The sequence below is a fragment of the Python bivittatus genome, unplaced genomic scaffold (assembly GCF_059951505.1).
Source record: "Python bivittatus isolate LINGU-HERP-01145 unplaced genomic scaffold, Pbiv_v1 ctg000480_np1212, whole genome shotgun sequence".
Taxonomy (NCBI): Eukaryota; Metazoa; Chordata; class Lepidosauria; order Squamata; family Pythonidae; genus Python; species Python bivittatus.
Genome location: NW_028277075.1, coordinates 58,494,973 through 58,515,096, shown reverse-complemented (window position 1 = coordinate 58,515,096; position 20,124 = coordinate 58,494,973). Strand labels below are relative to the sequence as shown.

At 37.4% G+C, this 20,124-nt stretch overlaps 2 protein-coding genes across 3 annotated transcripts in view; both read right to left on the bottom strand.

Moving 5' to 3' along the window:
• NCR3LG1 (natural killer cell cytotoxicity receptor 3 ligand 1) overlaps positions 1-3,660 on the bottom strand; it is a 29,886-nt gene extending 26,226 nt beyond the window's left edge. For both annotated transcript variants that reach the window (XM_025168706.2, XM_025168705.2), the window contains exons 1-2: positions 3,317-3,660; positions 1,491-1,841 (exon numbers count right to left, since the gene is read on the bottom strand). In XM_025168706.2, coding sequence (XP_025024474.1) covers positions 1,491-1,841; positions 3,317-3,458 — 493 coding nt within the window. In that variant the 5' untranslated portion in view covers positions 3,459-3,660. The remainder of the gene's footprint in view (positions 1-1,490; positions 1,842-3,316) is intronic.
• Positions 3,661-6,363: 2,703 nt separating this feature from the next.
• Positions 6,364-20,124, bottom strand: part of NUCB2 (nucleobindin 2) — a 44,675-nt gene continuing 30,914 nt past the window's right edge. The window contains exons 9-13 of the mRNA XM_007431465.4: positions 19,473-19,565; positions 17,591-17,680; positions 16,408-16,578; positions 14,788-14,869; positions 6,364-9,362 (exon numbers count right to left, since the gene is read on the bottom strand). Coding sequence (XP_007431527.1) covers positions 9,238-9,362; positions 14,788-14,869; positions 16,408-16,578; positions 17,591-17,680; positions 19,473-19,565 — 561 coding nt within the window. The 3' untranslated portion in view covers positions 6,364-9,237. The remainder of the gene's footprint in view (positions 9,363-14,787; positions 14,870-16,407; positions 16,579-17,590; positions 17,681-19,472; positions 19,566-20,124) is intronic.

Sequence of the window (20,124 nt, the reverse complement as noted above, 5' to 3'; positions counted from 1 at the left end):
AGAGTCTGTTAATGTAGCTGTTCTAATAAAAGTAGCTTTAGGCCCCACAGTGTCTGTTTCTGGTCTACCTTATATGGCTGACAAGCAACCACACATCACAGTAGAGCAGCAGGAATGGTCATCATCTCTAGGCTTCTTCCTGTACCCCATTCTGTCCTAATCCAAGTTTAATTTAAAAATTAAAAAATCAGAGTCACAAAGGACCAGAATCACAAGCAACATTTTTATTTAGGAATTCTCTAACTCTCCTTTCTTTTAAAGGCAACAAAAGTTGATTTCCAGATTCCTCCAGGTTTTGTTCAGGAGGCCTTGGTCCCTAGTGTTATGCTATTTCAACCTGTTATGCCATTTCACTGTTACACCATTCAAACCCCACCAAATAGTTTTAATTTTTGTGTTATGCTTCATGCACACTATATCTAACTCTTTAAGGAGATAACAGCAGAATAGTGGCAGACAAGGCCAACCAGGGCTCAGTGAAGATGGAAGAGGATGTGTCTGGATCACCTTGAAACTTCCAATGAATATCTCTCTGACCCTACTTGCTGATCACCCAGCCTTGCCTCCAATGTAGCAGGTAGCAAAGCCTCATCAGTTTTACATCCCTTAGACCTTTCAGCTTAAGGAAAGTTTTTAAAAAAATATATCAGTAAGGCTGAGGACATCCTAAGCCTGTCTCATTCAAGGGATGAAGGCAATATCATGGGGATATGATCAAGAAAATGGTATTTCTTTGTTTAATTCAATGTAAGCACTGCCTGATTGCGACTAACTATGTGCCCTAATAATAAGTGTTATTAGGACACCTTTATGTTCTGGTTAAATGAAATGGGAAAAGTGAACAAGAATGAAAGACAGCATGGCTGGCCAGAAACTTGAACAGAAGCAGTCCACACTGCAACATTTTGTTGCAAGTTTTACTTATTGTGTAAGAGCCTGAGCAGGCTCCATTTTCAGTAAGACAATTGTACTCTTTCATTGTACACAAGAGTGCCCTTTTAAGGAGAGAAGCCACTTTAGATTGTATGTGTATGTGCCCCTGTGAGGCAATGTTGGCTCTTGGCAACTGCCTGGACAAGTCCCTGCAGCTTTCTTGCCAAGATTTCAGAAGTGGTTTGTGGTTTGCCATTGCCTCCTTCTTAGGGCTGAGAGAAAGTGACTGGCCCAAGGTCACCCAACTGGCTTTGTGCCTAAAGTGGGACTAGAACTCACGGCCTCCTGGTTTATAGCCTGATGCCTTAACCACTACACCAAACTGGCATTTTGATTAGGCAATATAAAATGAAGAAATGATGAGGGGCATTCCTCTTTTTCTATCTCCCTCTTTCCAAATCATTCCTACAAAGTTCTAAATGGGGTCTTCTTCATGAGAGGAAGAAGTTTGGAATACAGTTTTGTAAGCCTGGCATTCAGGTAAATCTTCATACAGTTTAAGAATTCCAAAATAACAAGCTCGCTTTTTACAAAGGTATACCACAAACGTCACTTACCAACTAGATCTAAAATGGTGGCTCCTTCAGCTTTAACCGGAGTAACAGTCACAAAACAAATATATTTACCCTCTTCATTAATCTGTATTTGTGGAAGGAAAAGGGAGGCATTGCCATTTTTTAACTGAACTGTATCCAGTCTCGAACCAGTTCTGTTTGAATAATGGTCTCCAGCAATAACTGAATAAAGTGTTTCTATTTTACCCTCTTCAGATGTCTTCAAATACCAGATGACAGCTGTTTTGTTGATATCCAGTTCTGGACCAGGGTAACCAGAGATTTCACATAGGAGTATCACATTTGCACCTAACTCTGCTGTCTTCTGACGTGACATGCTTACTTCCAAGGATTCTTCACCAAAAAAAAAAAAAATGGACTGTAGATTATTATGATTAATGGTACCTTCTTCTTCTGCCTCTTCCCCCCTCCCATTTCTTCAGGAAACAGCAGTGGTTCAATGGGAAGAGATGGAGAACAATTAGAGGCCAAAAAGACTAAGTGGAAAATTGACGACTTCTGGAGTGAGCCATAATTTGGCAACTAGGAATTACACAGTCCAGATGACACAATATCTGTAGACTGTGTAATAACAAGCAAATTCAATATTGCTATGATGGATAGTTGTTTGTTCTTCCTCAGCTAATAACAGTTGAGTCTCTCCCTCTTCCCCAGCATAACAGGAACAAATGTGGTCCAGCTACAATATTTCAATGAAGAGTCTTAATTGGCACCAGTGCAGTATGACAGTAAAGAGACCCAGAAAACTCATCTGGGCACCCCAGATCTGGCTTAATAGAATGTGTGAATCCAGCCCCTGTGGAGATGTCAGAGGACAAGACAACCAACTTACTAAATTTAAGCCAGTAATCAGCAGTTTGTAACATTTCATCTGCAGTCTACAAATCTCCTTATAACACTCATTTGACCAACACCTCCCCCACCAGGAATGAAGCGTCCCTTGTAAAAGGTACACCTGTAAATTAATTTCACCCTAATGAATGAGTAGCATATGTGGTTTTGCCAAAACTAAAGGAAAGATCAAGGTAATACCTGTACTTTGAGGCTGGGTTTGATTAAATGATGTATGAACATAACCCCTGAGGTTGTAATTCATGATTTATGGTTCGGGGTTATGGGCAAACCAGGCTATTGTAGCTTTAAACAAGGAGTTAATATAAATAACAGCTAAGCAGCATCAGACTATTACTATGGGTTGCGGGCCTTTTCAGATTAACACGCAGGGCTTCCGTCTCTTTCTCGGAGGTCCACAGCACCACCTGGTGACAGGCGAATTTCCCGTTGTCGCTTTAAAATTTGGAAAGTCCCCTTCGGCGCCATGCGGAGAAGAAAGGCTAGGATTTTAAACGAATAATAAAGCCTTTCACCCGCGACCGGGCTTCAGGGCTCGTTTCTGTGAGGAACGAGTTAAGGAGTTTACTTTTGCTATGGGCGAGAACGGCATTTTCCAAAATGCGCTGGCGCTTCTGAGAGCGCCCTTCGGAGGAGCGAGGGCGTGCGCGCTCTCACCGCCAGAGGCTGGCTCTCTGGCCCAAAGCTGCGTCCGCTGTCTGTCGCGGTCGGCCCCGTTCCTCCTCAAACAGCGGACTGCCTCCCGCCCCCGCCAGTCTCAACATTTGCCACGCCCGACAACTTCTATTACATCTGCCCTGGAGGCGCCTTCGCCTCGCCGCCACCCAAACAGCAGCGAGGACGGAGCAAAGCCATTTCCGCGCTCCTCGCCCTGCAGCCTGCGCCCCCGCCGCCTTGGCCATACGTTAGGCGCGGAACTGCCCACAGGGTTTTGCAGTTCGCTTTTGCTTCGGTACCTGCCGGACGAGGAACACCACCGAGACATGCCAGGAAGCTAAAGAACAGGCAAAGTCGTCTTCGAATGGCGCTTGACTCTTGGCAATTTAAACGGACATATCCACGCAGTTTTCTTAGCCGGAGACCAAAATGAGTTGCCATTGCTCTCTATGCTTTTGATTTCTCAATCTGGCCTAGTTTTCCAGATGGTCGCGCTCTAAATAGTAACCAGAACTGATCCTGCGCAGCTCTCTAGATCCCTTTCCTGAACGACCGATTCCCTCTTTTTTTTCCCGCGGGACGAGCATTGTTTCATTTTCACTTCCTCCTATTTTTCAGTTCCTGAAAAGCTTGCTTGCATCAGTTACCTGCGACCGCTTAAGAGTCTAAAGGTAGGATGCTAAGGCACCTGCGTACTAAAGGAGCATAGATAGTCTACATCCCGACTCTGGAAGTTTTTGTTTTAGTTCTCCTTTAAGTCGAAGACTGCTACCAAATTCAAAAATCTTGCATTTAATTAGATTAGAGCAACATTTAATATACTGGGTCAAATTAGCTTTCTCAAAAAAAAAAAAAAAAAAAGGGCTACTACCTTTAAATTCTTAACCTTCAAAGTTCAAAATCTACCCCCCCCCCCAAATTCCTACTAAACTGCCTGAATTTAACGAATTTAGATAGTGTAATCAGCAGCAATACTCTTCAGTAGTAATTGCCCCCTTTTGGAACAGCCCCTCTTAGAAGCCTGGTTGGCACATTCTACCTTGACATCATTTTGGAAGGCCTGGCACCTATGATCAGTGTTTTATTGGATCATGTAATTGCTGTAGTTTTATCGCATTTTGTTTTGATTTGCTTCTAATTCACTATGAATTGTCCTGATTTGGCAGCATATAATAAACAAATTACTGATTCCATGGGCCTTTGTTCTATTTCTTTGCAACTGCTGAGGCCAAGGAATTCTGATGAATGAATGAATGAATGAATGAATGAATGAATGAATGGGGGGATTGTCTCTTTTTGGGAACATTGTGCAGAATACCCCTCCTTGGGTCAGCAAGGAATGCCAAGGATTATTGGTAGTGAAAAAGAAAAGGGCAAACCAAAGTGTATTTTTAAATTGGGCCTTTTCTTACAGGACAACAGATGAGTTCCTCATCTCCTACATACGTGAGGAAGAATAGTATGATAATCCTCATTTCTGATCTGAATAGGGTTTCCACCGTGAATGCAGTCTTTACCCATAAACAATGGATTCCATTCTGAATCTGGTATTACCCATTGTTTTGTTCCAGAATAAAAGCTGGAACAGAATGGAATAGGCCCTCTTAAAATATGTGGTGTCCCTGGAATTTTCTGAGCTTGGCTGTTTTCTTGCCAACATTTCATTACCTGGCTAGGTAACATCTTCAGTGCATATTCTCTTCTGTTGGTACCTCTTAAAATAAAATGCTAGAAATACTAGGAAGTGTTAAAGACCCATGATAGCAGTATTTAATAATTGCTTTCTTCTCTAACTATATAAACTTTTAATATGCAGAGTGATATCAAACAGGGAAGAACTGTCCAGAATGTCAGTCTGCTAGCTAGCTAAACAGATTTGCATGCAGGAATAGAAGACATCCATGTCATAAATGGAGAGTCTTATTCTGCTACCTCTTTCAGTCAAAAGTTCATATTCTTGCTAACTTGCTAGCCCAGCAAATATAACAATGATGACTTGATGAAACAAGACTAAAACATTTCTATGGAAGTTACATTCTGCTACCTGCTCTGGACAGTAGTCAGTATTTCAGAAAAAGGCTCTCAAACAGCAGTTTTTGCATGAATCAAACCAAGCAAATTGACTATTATATAGAATAAGAGGGTCTTGATGCCATAAGACCCCAATAGACATCTTTCCTGGGTGCTTCAAGATGGAGAGTTTTTAGTTCTACCAGTCTAAAGACATCCTATCTTTTCCTCTTTAAGGTATTTTATATGGGTGGTGTGGGAAGATGAGTGTTGGCTGGAGGGGAAACAAGTTTCATAAATGGAAGTCACCAATAAACATTTTGTGAATAAGGTAGGAAAATGGGTTAATAAAAACCTTGTTAGAAAACTTTCCCATTTTGGGGGAGGTGGGAGTTAGAACCTTGTTGTACAAATGGTCGTTTATCTTCTACCTCTATTATCCTTCTTTGAGCAGACTGAACATGATATTTCCCTATAGTAGGGATGCAGAAAAAGATGCCCACCAGAACTTCTCTGGCATCTCCCTGAACTGCCCAGAGAAAGAACTAAACAAATTGACCCAAGATTGTTTACATTTGGGGAGTAATTAAAAGAAAGAAGAAAAGTCAAAGGGACATTGGGATGTATTTCAGGTGATCAAAAATTAGGAAAAGCAAGCACAATTAGGCTTTCTTTCTTAAATATTTAAGTAGGAAATGGATTCAAAACACTGCAGTAACAAAACCTGATAGACACCAAGTTAGGTTATGCATATTTTAAATGCTGAAGGAAAAAATGGGGAATTGATTGAAAAGAGTTTTTAAAATACTCAAAAACAGCAAAAGTCCTGGTATCTGGTAACTGTTCTATCTGAAGGGTGAAAGGGCTGTATGATTTTGAAATTATTTCTGTACTTCCCGGAGTTAGAGAACCTCTTTAAAAATGTGTAAGTTGTACATGGTTATTTCTGACAAATAAATTTCATAAATGACTCAATTTAGTTAAGAATAAATGTGGGTGATGTTATCTTGCAAGTTTTGTTTGCATAATAATCATCCTGGGATACGCTTGGGATAAAAATTGAGCAGAGTTCCAGAGTATGACTGGAGCTTCATATATATGTATATGGTTTTAATTTCATCTAATGTTAAACCACCATCTAGCTATTGTTACCATGAAGTATTACAAAAGGAGGGGCTATAGAAGTTTAAGAAACAGACTGTATACTATATGCTGATAGTTACACACCATCATTTTTTTAAAAGCCTTATTTATGATCTCTACATGCTTTTGAGATACTTTTTTCTCATTCATACAGCCACTGTAAGAAAAAGACGGCAAGTAATAACCAAAGAAATTGAGTTTGAATTCAATTTAATCCAATTAAAAATTATACAAAGCACAAGTGGAACAACATTCTTCTTACAAATATTGCACTTGAGAGCATATGGATATGTACAACTTTGCCATTCTTTACATCCAAGGTATTTTTGTCCTGATAAGTTTCAAAATGAAGCTGTCCAGGGAGGAGGAAACCTGATAACATCATAAGCCAACCACTTCCATGATAAATTGGCCACCACCAGAAATGTGTCACTTGAAAGTAAATTGCATTAAAAACAAATGTATATAATTTATCTTACAATGCCTTAGAAATGAAATGCCAGGGGCTCCTGATGGAAAGGCAAGTGGGATGGTGATTTTCACAGTTGGGTGGGTGATCTTGGGAAGGGGTGAAGAGGAGATAATTTGGGAACATCTGATTCTTCCTCTTCTACCTGAAGACGTATCTAATTCATGGTGTTCCCCTCTTCACTGCTCTAAATCCAATCACTATCAAATTTAGTTAACAATAATTGAGATACAGGTGGAAAGTATCCAATGTGAAATTGTGCTGTGAAAGTTACTTTCCCTTATAACTAGCCCCCAAGCTATACAAGGCATTATAGTACTTCAAAGATTCCAATCGATTTAACAGTTGGGATGAACATCATCCCATTTCTACTTGTCAGCTTCCCTTTCTGTGAATAGTTTCAATGGCCTCTGTGGATGATCATACTCCATCTCTCTTTGCAAACTTTACTCAGAATACTATTCAGAATAGGACACTTAAAATAAGACATTTGTAATCTGAATATTTTTGAAGCAAATTGAAAAATACAATAACTGGGACTGGATTGTGCATTATCCATTTCTTTGTCATTTGATTGTATTTATAACTTAAAGCAAAGGGATGAATACCATATAAAAGTAAAGGACAGAGTGCTAATAGAGCTATAAAAATTTGCACAATTGCAAACAAAAGATAGAAGAGACCTTTTATCAGTCATATTAGGTAAGCCACAAGCAAGGTTCACAATATGTGTTCAAGCTGTTGTCTCTAGAAAACAGGGAACCTTTCTGTGGAAGTTTCTGTTGATTGCCTAGCGGGGTCTACTGTATAATAAATAAATAAGAATTAAGCCATGAATATTCTTTTGGGCCACAGCTGCATAATCCAAATAAGAATTCATTCAACATTGAGTTGCCAGTGGTTCCTTCCATTTGGCTGCCATGTGCCATGCAATATATCCTAGAACTACGGAAAGCAAATGGAAGTATCCAGTTAGGGTATATAAAAAAAAAAAAAAAAGGGAAACTCCATTCACAAGCCTAACCACAGGCTGGCTGCATAAAAAACTTCCACTGTTATCTTTCTAACTATAGGAAGCAAGTTGTGAGAACTTTCTTCTCCCCTAATTTTTCGATTGAGAGAAGCTGTTTTTCATTTTATATAAAAAAACTCTGATTTATTGAAACCCTATATAAATAATTATATTACAGATTATGTCCCATTTCCCAGAAATAAAAATAATTACAATTTTTCAGTAACAAGATAGCTTTGTGTTATTTTTTAATCATCCCTTCTTCAGTCACAAAGTATGATATTGGAAATGAATCTGGATTTTAAGTCTTATTCTGAATTGAAGAGAATTTAGACTGCAAACCTTTCCATTTACTTCAACAGTACTTGAATCAAATCAAAGTCAGTGTAACACAGGAAGAAAAAATGCATTTAAGAGTTAAGTTGAAATAATAAATTGGGTTTCATCTGTAAGGAACTGGAAATTCCTATTTGTGTTAAAATGATAGAAAATGTTTACATGCACGGCTTTTACCTTCGTAGTCCTATCTAATAATGTAATATGATTAAGTGTTTCAACTTAACATTCAAAATGCAGTTTCTGACAGATGTTTGAAACACAGTGATGATTTTGAAATGAACCTTTTATGAAGAAAGAAAAGACAATGAAAGGTCTTTGTTAATTCCAAAAATACTTTTCGCCATCTAAAGAGCTTCCTTTCATAGTTCATAGATAAATGCAACTGGCATGTTATAAAAAGGAGGAGGAGAAAAGTACCCTCTTTGCAGCCAACATGCAGGGATGAACTGCATTTAGTTAGCAACAATAAAGATGGCTAAATCAATGCACTTCAAGCACAGCATTTCAGTGTGAAGAATTCTTACATTAATATTCATAGGCATTTATAAACAGAAAATACATTCACTGTTTCCCATTGCTCCCTGTTGCAATTACACTGCTTTTAAAAAGTAGATTTTTTTTGAAATCAGATCACAGATGTTTCTTTTCAATAGATCTTGAAAACCAAAGGAATTGTTACAACTCCCTCAGTCTACAATCATAAAATTACAGCTCTAAGTTGTTGGCACTTTTAGGAACATACTGACATGAACTAAAACAGGGATAGAAGTGTAGCCTCTTGCTCAGACCAGTTCTAAACTTCTCCAGCTTTAAACCCATTGGCAACGGAGAATGTCAACATAGTGAACATCAGGAAATTTAAGGGGTCTGCTCATCTTAACTTTCTTTTTGACAATATCTCTATAGGTAATGATTTAAAGATGAAACAGGAAGAGATTTTCGAAAGCACAAATGATAGGCAGCCAAATTGTACCTGAGACAAAAAGAAGGTTCTGCGGGGAAAAAGTTAGATATCCTGTTGTCTACTTAGGTGTACTGAGAAAACTAGAATATCCACAACTTTAAGGTCCTGTATTATATCATTTGTGCCTTTGAAAGTCTTCACACTGAATTTGGATTTTAAGCCTTTATGAATCCCACATCTGAAATGGAGCTTAAAATTATCCTTTTTTTCCACATTTCTTTTTAGTCTTGGATTATGTCACCCACCCACGCCCAAAATGTGGTATAAACTGAGGCACAAGTGGTTAAGGGTGAGACTGGACATGATCAGATCTAGCAGCTGCTTCTTGCACTGGTATATTTCCTGGTGGCAAAGGCTGACTGCCTCCCACTGGATGACTTTGGGGACTTCCATCTGGTTGTGACACAGCTGTAAGACAAGATATTTTTTAAAAAATGTTAATTTTGTAAGCAATTGTTTAATATAATTAAGCATCAAAAGCTCATTTCTCATTAGATAACGTTTGAAAAAAGTCGGTGGAAGGGAAAGCACACACAGTATTTGCAAATTAGAACAGAATGTTTCATCTACATATAGAATATTGCAGAAAATATGTAATACATGTTATTTTATTTATTAAAATAAAATTTATTACATTTATTAAATTGTAGTGAATGCTCTTATTCTCCAGGAATACAATGATCTTCCATTTCTAGTTTATAACTTGTTCTGACATAATGGTAATTTATTTCCGAGAATTTTAATTATTTATTGACGATTAAACATGTTTGCCGCCTCACTCCCAGTGACTCTGGGCGGCTCACAACAATCATAACAAAGATATTATAATAAAACCAATTAAAAAGAAGGGAAAAAAAGGTGGCAAGAATGACAGACCCAATGGAAACAAAGCCAGGGGTCTCCCTTTCCCTTGCCAAAGACCTGGGGGAAGAGCCAGGTCTTCCTGGCTTTTCTACACAACAGCAGAGAGGGGTTAAGAGTGTGTGGGGGGGTGTTAATCACACTAGCATGCACAAAACCTCCCCTTAAAAATGATAAAGTAGAGGGGCTTGCATTTTACAAAGAATAGATTTGTCTTTATATCAATTGCATTCACTTCTGATCTGTTTCCAAGTCCAATTCAAGATGCCAGTCACCTATAAAACCGGAAACAGCTTGAGGAGAAGACATCACCTCCTGCAATAATAGTGCCCATAAAGTATATTCTTCTGAGGCTGTATTAAATGTCCCACCACCAAAAGAGATTTGGCGGGTGAGGCTATGGGACAGATGCCTTTCCAGGATAACACCTCAAATATGGAATTCTTCCAAGGCATATAAAACTTTGAGGTAAAGAATTAAAGCATTTTATTCTGTTGAATACATGACTAGAGTGTGAGCTATAATTTTACACTCCTTTATTATTGGGGTTACAAAATCTTTCTTGGAGCATCAATCTCTGAAGGAACGCATGCTTCAATTTTCAAGTAGTTACCTCACTGATAAATCAATCACAAAGAGTTTCCACTATCCTGGCCAAAACACAATTTTAAGAACGTGGGATTGAATTATTAGGACGTAAGCAAGCTCCAAAAGGAATATACAGTCTGTGGAGTCCTTGGTGCTCTCTGAGCTTGGTTGTGTGCTTGCAGACGTTTCATTACCCAACTAGGTAACATCATCAGTGCTAATGACATTCAGTGCTGAACGTCAGGCACTGATGATGTTACCTAGTTGGGTAACGAAACATCTGCAAGCAAGCAAGCTCAGAGAACACCAAGGACTACACAATTCAACCCTGAGCTACAGATATTCTTTTCTAATGGAATATACAGTCTTTGGTAGAACTCAAATGCAGTATATACTGTATGTTATAGATGCAAACCTCAAAAGAAATGGAAAATAGTTCGTAATATGTTCCTTTATGTGTACTTTTAATCATTTGCAGGGGGATATAGGGAAGGTGGTTATATGCAGGAGTCTGAGTACAAAATGACACAATAAAATTTGCTTTAAAAATTGATTACCCTGATTGTGAAAATTCTTCCTTTCAATAATGTCAATTTGCAGACAACGATTTTGCATGCATATCCTTGGTAGAATCATTACATACAGATCAGATGATTTTGAGAATAAACTTGATTAGACCACACCAACATATCCATTTGAAATGTATAACTAAATAACTACTTTTGATAAAATTTAGGGCTTTCCATACAGAGCCTTCAGTTGCTTCTAACCCTGCTGAAAATGAAGCCAGCTTAAGAAATCCTTTTCCAGATTTCACCCCTTCTTCCACCTTGGCCACAGTGACATTCTGTTGGACAGCAGTTAACACATTCCTAGGGTGGATTCCCCTGCTTCTTTTACCTTCCCACCCGTGCCAGAAAAGCAAGCCCCAATTGCTTTCCATTCTGTGGGCAGCTCTTTTGAGGACTGGTGAAAAAAACCAAACCCACAATTTAATAAATCTCCCTGTCACTTGGGCTAGAAGAGACAACTTGGCAAAACTCTTGTCAATTTCACCCAGTGAAGTGGCCAGCTTTCTACCATTCCACTACTGATCCTGTAAAAAAAGAAAAGATCCAGGCTTTCATGGCAGGCAGGCACCCACCCAGGACAAAATGGCTGCCAAAAGCAGAGACTGTGTGGTGGGGGGAAGGGGAGAGGAGGCCAGGGGGAGTGTGTCTGCCCAGCACAGACCAGCCAACCGGAAGAGAGGCATTTGGGTAGGACAGAATGAAGCACAACTGGTGGGCAGGACTGCTCTGCTTGACATGGAGTGAGAAAGCTCGGGGGGAGGGCACCTTCCCAGCAGGCTAGGGATAGGCTGAGGAGGACACCATCCATTCCTGGCCTCAAAGAGTAGGTGGCTCTTTCTTGCACCAGGGCAAGAAGGAAGCGCAGGTCAGCCTTTACATTAACAGCCAGCAAAAAAGAAAAACAGTGGACTGATGTGAGAAGGATATTTTGTCCTTTTCACAGTAATGATATAAGTGAATGCTTATTTACTGCTCAGATATTAATGCTAAGAGGATTGATACAAACTTAAAATCTCAGTCAAATTCCCATTCTTTTCTAATGTGGATCCCTTTTTATTTTTCTGCCAAATTGTTAAGGTATGTTTTTAAAAAACAAAAATGGCATTGGTTGTGGGGGTTGATACTGGAGTCACAGCTGATGTTAAAGTGCAATATAACTCTTTCCTTCCTGCTATAGCTTTGAAGAAAATGTTATTTTCCTGAAGCAAGCATTGGCTTTAAGGGGTGTGGTGTGAACAGATTTCTCCACAAACAAACTAATTGTAAAGTAATAAGTGTTTTAATATTTTTTTTGCTCAGGGTAGAGTCATGAATTAGCATTTCAACATTTATTGAACACATGGGACTTCTGGAAGAGGTATGGTGAACTAAAGATGGCTGTGCAAAAGCGGAGCGGACTACCACGGCAAAGACCAAGGAACCAGTGAGCAGACTGATTCCTTGGAACCTCTCCAGATAAGGAGAGGATGGGAGATTGCCTGCATATGCTCTGGACAATTGCTCCTTGCAAGGAGACCACAGGACAGTGGTTTTCCGCAGGTTTGAGCACAAGGAGACAACAGGATCAGTCATTTTGCTTGCAATCACATCGGAGGCTTTTAAAGGACACCAAGTTAACAAACCTCGCTTTCTAATCACTTTCAGAAATTGCCTATTAACCATCTTAAAGCTATTAGAGACCTTCAGAATGACAAGTTTGAAAAGTCTTCATTGGGTGAGTTTATCTTCAACTCTGAACTAAAGAAAAATTAATTATAAGCTTAAGAACTTAAAGAATTTGAAATAAACAGCAAAAAGCTAAATAAGATTTTGATCTAAGATAGTTATAAGCAGATTAAGGGTCCAGATAAATTTGGAATGTTGACTTTTACTATAAGATTTTAGAATTAACTATAAAAAATAAACAGCTTCTTGTGGGAAACAGACTTATTTTGGCTATCCTAGCTACTATAAGTCATAACAAAGATAAGTGATGATTTTAGAAACTGGACATTAGAGGGGACTAAAGATTTTAAGCAGAAGAAAAAAAAATACAAGCCTGTTCTTGATGTTAGTTAATATTGGGGCTTACAAAATGACACAAAACATTATACCATCAGAAATATTAAAAGAGATCTTTTAAGAAGAATGGAGCCAGAAATTATCAACACCACACTACAATATCAACACTGTTGGTGGTGATGTCTGCTTTTATGGATACACTATGTCTAAAAGATGTTAATGAAGGAATGACAAATGTGGAACAAATTTTATCTGACAAGACAGAATAAGACAGAGTAAGTACAGAATGTGGAATTACAAATGACAGGCCAAGAGAATTATTTGGAAAAGGATGCTTTACTGGATATACAAAAGAAACTGCCTAAAGTTATAAAAATTAAAAGGGAAATACAAATGATAAACCAAGAGAATGACCTGGAAATGTTTTCTTATTGAATCTACAAAAGAGGTTTGTTAAAGCCTTGAAGTGCAATGGGATAAAGAAGAATTGAAGAGAAATCAAATCCTACAACAATATTTGATTGAATTAAAGATTAAGACTCTTAGAAGTAAAGGAAGGAATATAAAGTTGGTTTATTTGATAAGGTTAAAATAAGACTTTTTTTTTTTTTTTGCAGTGTTCTGGCAATCCTTTATGGACTTTTTGCTGATACCAGGATTGAAAAGTTGATGTTATATGGATTTCCATATAATTAAGGGATGGGATATGGGATGAAGAGATATCTAACTTTATATGGGGTGAACAATTATTAAATTTGTTTATACTTGTTCTGATGAAGGTTAGAAGTCACTTCTCTATATATTACTTTTCTTTTTCTTTATTCTTTCTTTCCATTCTCTTCTCTTTCTCTAAGTTTAGTTTGTATTCGTTTTTACTATTGTAATTAAAATTTTTAATAAAAAACATTTATTGAACATGCAAGATAACAACTTATTCTATGATTATTCATTCCAATATCTTAATTCACAGCCTAAATTAATTTCAGTCAAATAAAAAGCTAAGTCCTTCTTATAATATACACTACTTACCACTGTGTCAGATTACCTGTCTATATTTTAATTTTTTTTTTAATATCAACACTGAATATATTACTCATAATACTTTCAATCCATTTGGTTAAAAATGCTGACCCACACTGTGGCTGTATTTGCCAGAAATCCTGACTTAATAAACTCAAATGTCTACAAGGTGGGGCTTAATTCACACCAGTCTTGCTCTTTCCTTCCTGTGAGAACAGTCAACATGAAGGCAAAAATGTCATGTGGATCTAAACACCAGATTCTGCTCCTTTCCTCTCCTGTTCTCTTCGTGGAAGAAGTTCTGGATTTTAGTCACTACTCTCCATACATTACTAGTAATTGGAAGTGATATTTTATTTATTTTATTTTACAAGACCTATAGGCTGCTCTGATCACAGCCAACTCTGAACAGCATACAATTCCCTCTCTGTAACTCAGATTAAGACAAAACAAAATACAGATATAAGTTACTTGTCTACCACCTCTCATCCTATACAAACACACCTAATCAGTAGAATAGCAATGTCCTGTTGCATGCCCACCTGTTCCACTCTTAAATGAAGTCAATGAAAGTGGTATTTTTGAGGCATGAGAGACTTAATCTACTTGCAGGAATAAGTTCCCCACTGTTCTTTGTAATAACATAACAAATGGACAGACCAGGAGCACCCTGCTATACTGTAATAGTAAAGGAAAGGCAGACAACTTTACTGCCTTGTTTTTGCTGGACAGGCAAGTGAAAGGAAGCCAATGGAAGAGAAACAGAGCAGGAGGAAGACAAAGTTGCTTACATGGTTGAAATTTCAGTTCTCCACCTGGACCTGAAGGAGGATGTCCTTGCTGTAACTTTTTCTTTTCCATTTGTTTGACAGCCTGTAAAACAGTTAATTTACATGTAAGAAGATGGAAAATATATGAATCAAGGTCTCAAAATTTTCATTTCCTATAATAAACATGGCACAAGCTGCAAGTAGAACTATAGTTATATAATATTGTCACTGTGGTTCTAGCAATAACCTTTTCTAACTGGGGATAAATATTAGTTCCTGTTAACAAAGAAAGTGAATCAATGAGAGCTAGGTCTTACGTCATTTACAGTGACACCAAACTTTTGGAAAATCCCAATGACAAAGTATCTGGGATAGCCAACCAAATGTGGCACAAGAGAAAGCAACAGCTAATCAAGAGAAATATAAAACAGAATAATGAAAGTTGAAAAAAATACAAAGCATATAAAAGAACATGTTAGCATCTCTTAATAGAGATTATAACTGAATGGATGCTGGGTTTTCTGAACTTTTAATTGAACTTTATTATACCTTTATTCTAAATGCATATTATATTATACATCTGGAATAGCCCAATACAGCATAATAAAAGGCAACACTCAAGCAAGAAAAAATATGAAATAAAGCAGAATAAAGTAGAAAACACAGAGTACATAAAAAGGACCTTTTAGAGTCTCTCAGTCTAGACTGTAAGTGAATAAATGCTGGGTTTTCTGATCTTTTAAAGGAACTCTATTCTATATTTATTTACTTGGGGTGTTCCCCCCTTGGATAAACTACACTCAAGGAGTACACATGAAGTTTCTTTTTCCCAAATCAGTCCATCCAGTTCAGCATTAACTTCTCTAACTGCCATCACCTCTCCAGTACCTCAACTAGAGTCCTTCTAGCCATGCTAAACAAGATTCTTCTGTTAAAAGAAGCCAGAACCTGAAATTCTGGCAGACCAAGCAGGCACTTACAACTGAAACATCCCCCAAACACACAGAGCGGAGTAACAATGGGCACCCTCCTCCTGAACTCAAAATTCAAAGCCAACCACATTATTTTGGCAGATGAAGTAGAAAGTCCCAGAAGAGGCAAAATAACAACATATTAAAATAATTAATCCTCTGCGGTCTTTCCATGACACTCAGTTTTTGCTGCCAAGGTATATGCGCAGCCTGATAAGGATTCAGGTGGTTGGGAAAACATTAACAGACAACTGGACATTCTTCAGTGATCTGGTTAACAGACAGACAGACAGCCTGTTCAGAGAAGGGACATTAAACATGGGGGAAGTTTATGTCCTAACCGGTTCTAAAATGAAAATAATCCCGTTGTAGACATTTCTGCAATCTAGTCAGCTTCTCTTTTAATACATTTTGTTAAAGAAGACACCGTAAGAATCTTGCTTTAGGTAAAGTTGGCTGCCAAGAGTCTGATATTCACTTTGCCTGACAATAGAACTCACCCAATGTCTCCAGTATGGGGATGCTTGTCATTAGCGAGCCCATCCCATATACATCTCATAGGCAGTATACATCACAGCATAGTTGTGATGATTTATCCTTTTCTTATTAAATGCAAAATGAATTAATTTCCAAAAAAGTAAATGAAAGCTTGCAAGTACTCTAGTTGTACCATTTCAAGTTCTTGTTTCTGAGCCTGAAGGAAGTCTTGTTGTCGCTGTAGCTCTTCCTTCTTTCTCTGAAGTTCTAATGCTTGCTTTTGCAATTCATTTTCTTGCTGAGAAATGTGACTTTCAAATTCCTTCAGATCCTCTTCAGTGAAGATCTGCTGCTGGTCCAGAGTCTCAAAAACAACAAGAACAATGAATCTTAAACAACTCCCTAAAAGAAAGCTCAATGGGAAAAATTAAGATGCAGAATCACATACAGTATCTGTATCTCTGCCCAAGATTCAAGATGTTTGATGATTACCTACTTTTGGATAAGGAGAAATATTGTTTTTGGGGCATGTGCACACTCACAAATTCCTCCCATGTAAAAGCAGGACACAATTTCTCAATATTGCCTTTACTGTCCCATCAGTTTCATGTTTCCTATTCCATGTACACACCTCCAATTTGCCTTTGGAATAAATAAACAAGCAAATTGCAATCAATTTCTTCCTCATTAAAGGGAGAAGAACTGAAGCCTGCCGCATCATAAAGCAAGCTCCAGCAGAGACCATCTGCCAAGAGAAGACACCTGAAAATCTTCTGAGCTGCTTCCAAAACAAATTGTTCCTCCTCACAATAATAAAGATGAAGCAGAAACAGTGTGTACTTTTCTTGCCTGGGTGAAGTTGAGTCTAGAAAATATATGGATTGTATTTATTTTAAATGGGTGGTTATCCATAGATATAGTTTCGTATCCCCATAATCTCCCTTGGGTACCATGAAGCAAAGCAGAAATTCTTAAAGTTCTTTTGTAATTACAGACTATTACTGTAAGGAGAAAATTTCCAGACACAGCAGTATCACAACCGTACACTGTTTTTAATTATAGTCAAGTTTGGAGTAAAATGTACACATGCTGCTATAGGGGGAAAAAAAAGATAAAACAATTCTTCGCCTTTGCTTCCAATTTTAGTTACCCCCTTGCTTAAATTCTGTAGCCATAATGGGCATGCTTACTCTGCTTCAAACAGTGAAGTTGCTCCACAGAGAGGATTATGCAGTGTCCTTGGACTCACTGTTCAGATTTTATTTTCATGACACATAAATATAACAGAAGAAATAGGGAAATGATTAAAAGTTCAAAACAAATGGGCCATTTGTGGATAACTACAGTATGTCTTAGCTAAAAAGTGTCATTAGTACCTCCCAGCTTTCTGGCTCCAAAAACTCTTTTTTCTCTGTAGCTCTCATAAACTCTTCCAAGGTGACTAACCGGTCTCTGTTGATGTCAACCTTTTAAAAGAGAAGCAAAAAGTTATACACAGTTTAGCTACAGAATTTGTATTTATCTGCAGTTTTTAAAAAGTAATGGGAAGGAGGTTGCAGAAAAGCTATGACAGAAATGCCTGATTAGTGCCAACTCCACCCCATCAGTAAACATTAGTAGACATAACCAAAGCCATATTAGGGGTGCACAATAGAATAAGCTAAAATCAGTTATATTGCATAAAACAAAATGGTAGCAGGGATGGGAATAAGTGATAAGAAGCATCATCTATGCACAAGAAAGAAACAAGCTCTCTTCATCTAAATTGCTGTCTTGTACAAACTCCCAGAGAAAAAAGTAAGTTAAAATTAGCCATGTATGATAAAGAACAAAGATGTTCCTTTCCTAAATCAACAACTCTTTGTCCTAATAATGTATGGGGGGGGGGGAGAAGGTGGCTGCAAAGATAACATTTCTATCCTAGTGAGAGATGTGCAGTTTATCTGTAACATTTAGAATTCCATATCACTCTAAGTATCAATAATATGTGGGAATTGAAACTTCTCTTGCTAAGTAGCAAAACAACAACAAAACCAGATCAGAGATATCAGATTTGCATGATGGTGGTCAATGTGACAGAAGAATCACTCATCAAGAAACTGGTTTTGACAATGAAATTATGCTGGTCTTCCAACAGTTTGAAGGAAAGGGTAGAAGTGTTTATAATTTTATAGCTTTAGATATGCTTACTGTAAAAAAATTGTAAAGAAAACAATCATGTCAATCTAATACTAGCCAGAATAGCATTCATATTAAGTGATTAAAAAACAAAGTTGGATTCACACATTCTCATCCCAAGACAATCTGTTCATGAATAATTACACGTTGCACTATTTTAGTAGATATCATTCAATAGCAAAGATATGTTTTGCTATTTAATAAAGCTATTTATATAAGGATAACTAGACATGTAATAATAAATTTACATTGTGTTGGGGTGGGTTTAGGAAAGTCTGAAACAGGCATTTTCAGAAATATGTTCCAGCTATGGAAATATGTCCACTACTGAAATGCATATTTACATACCTGTTTTCCACATTTAGTTCTTTAAATCTCACTGAGTGCCTATCTGTACAATAAGAACAATTGTCCCAATTGCAGACACATATCTTTGATTGTTTTAAGAAGCCTTTTTTCCTCTTTTGCTTCTTGGTGTATTTGCATTAGATGCATGCAAAGACAATGTACTGGAATGGTCCACAAAACTGAAAATCTGTGTGTACTTTCCAGATCCACGAATCCAAAGGTGCCTGACAGTTTGGAAACTGAGCAAGCAGATATGGGATCTGAATGTGAAATAAGAGAAAATTATAGAGCAGACATTCATTGCAATGACCTGCCAAGCTACCTGTACACAATCCAAGAGGAAGAGGATCAGCATTCTGCCATGATCTATGAGGATAATGCCATACATGGACTCTTGTGTATTCATGTAGGAAAAAATCATGCCTGTTATTTTTTCTCCCATCCAAAAATCTTGACTCACCTTCTCAGAGGATATTTTGAATGGATGAATATAATGCACGAATCAGTGGATCATGGAGACAGAAATAATAAAGTGTCATAAATATAGAATTGCAGCTATAAGAAGATAGCTTATTTACCTGTTAAAATTTCTTACATGTCAAACATGGGTTGGAAGCAATGATAAGTTCCAAAAAAATCATCCTGTGAATTAGATGTATGTTCTGTTGGAATACTTGCAACAGCAAAATTTTGCTAACAGTTATTTATAAAATGTGTGCACTTAAACCTTACCTCATTCATGACATGCTCTCTCATTCGTAGCCTCTCTTCTTCCATTTCTACCATGTCATCCTCTTCATTTTTGGGGTCATAGACTTTCTCTAGCTAAGATTAAGGAATTTATTTTGAACAAGTCATCCAAATGTATTATTAGTTTATGAAAATATGTTACTTAATGCTATTTATTTATTTACCCCACTGCAATCAGACAATTCTCAGCAACTTAAAAAGTATATGAAATAGCAAAAGTTAAAATATCTAAAGTATGATTAAAAACAATAACATCATAAGACCTCTAACATAAACAACAAAAACAACAAACAAAATAGGAAGATAAAAAATTAACATTTATGAAACAAATATCTGCTTTCTACATATTTAATAGCATATCTTTATATCTAACAATCAGTTTCTGATAACTCCATCCATGCATTTTGTTTTAGAATTGAAAGAGGAGATTAAAACTTCAATGTTCAAGGTGGCTAAATTACTAAGAAATTGAGGAATTAATCTCCAGTCCATACAAAAACATCCCGCATATCCTTGAATACATATGCCTAGTTATGGGGCATTTAGCAATATCATGTATAAATCTCAGCTTAATGACTGCCAGATATTTTGAATATAACTCTCACTAGCTAGCAGAACTCACTCAGCAATGACC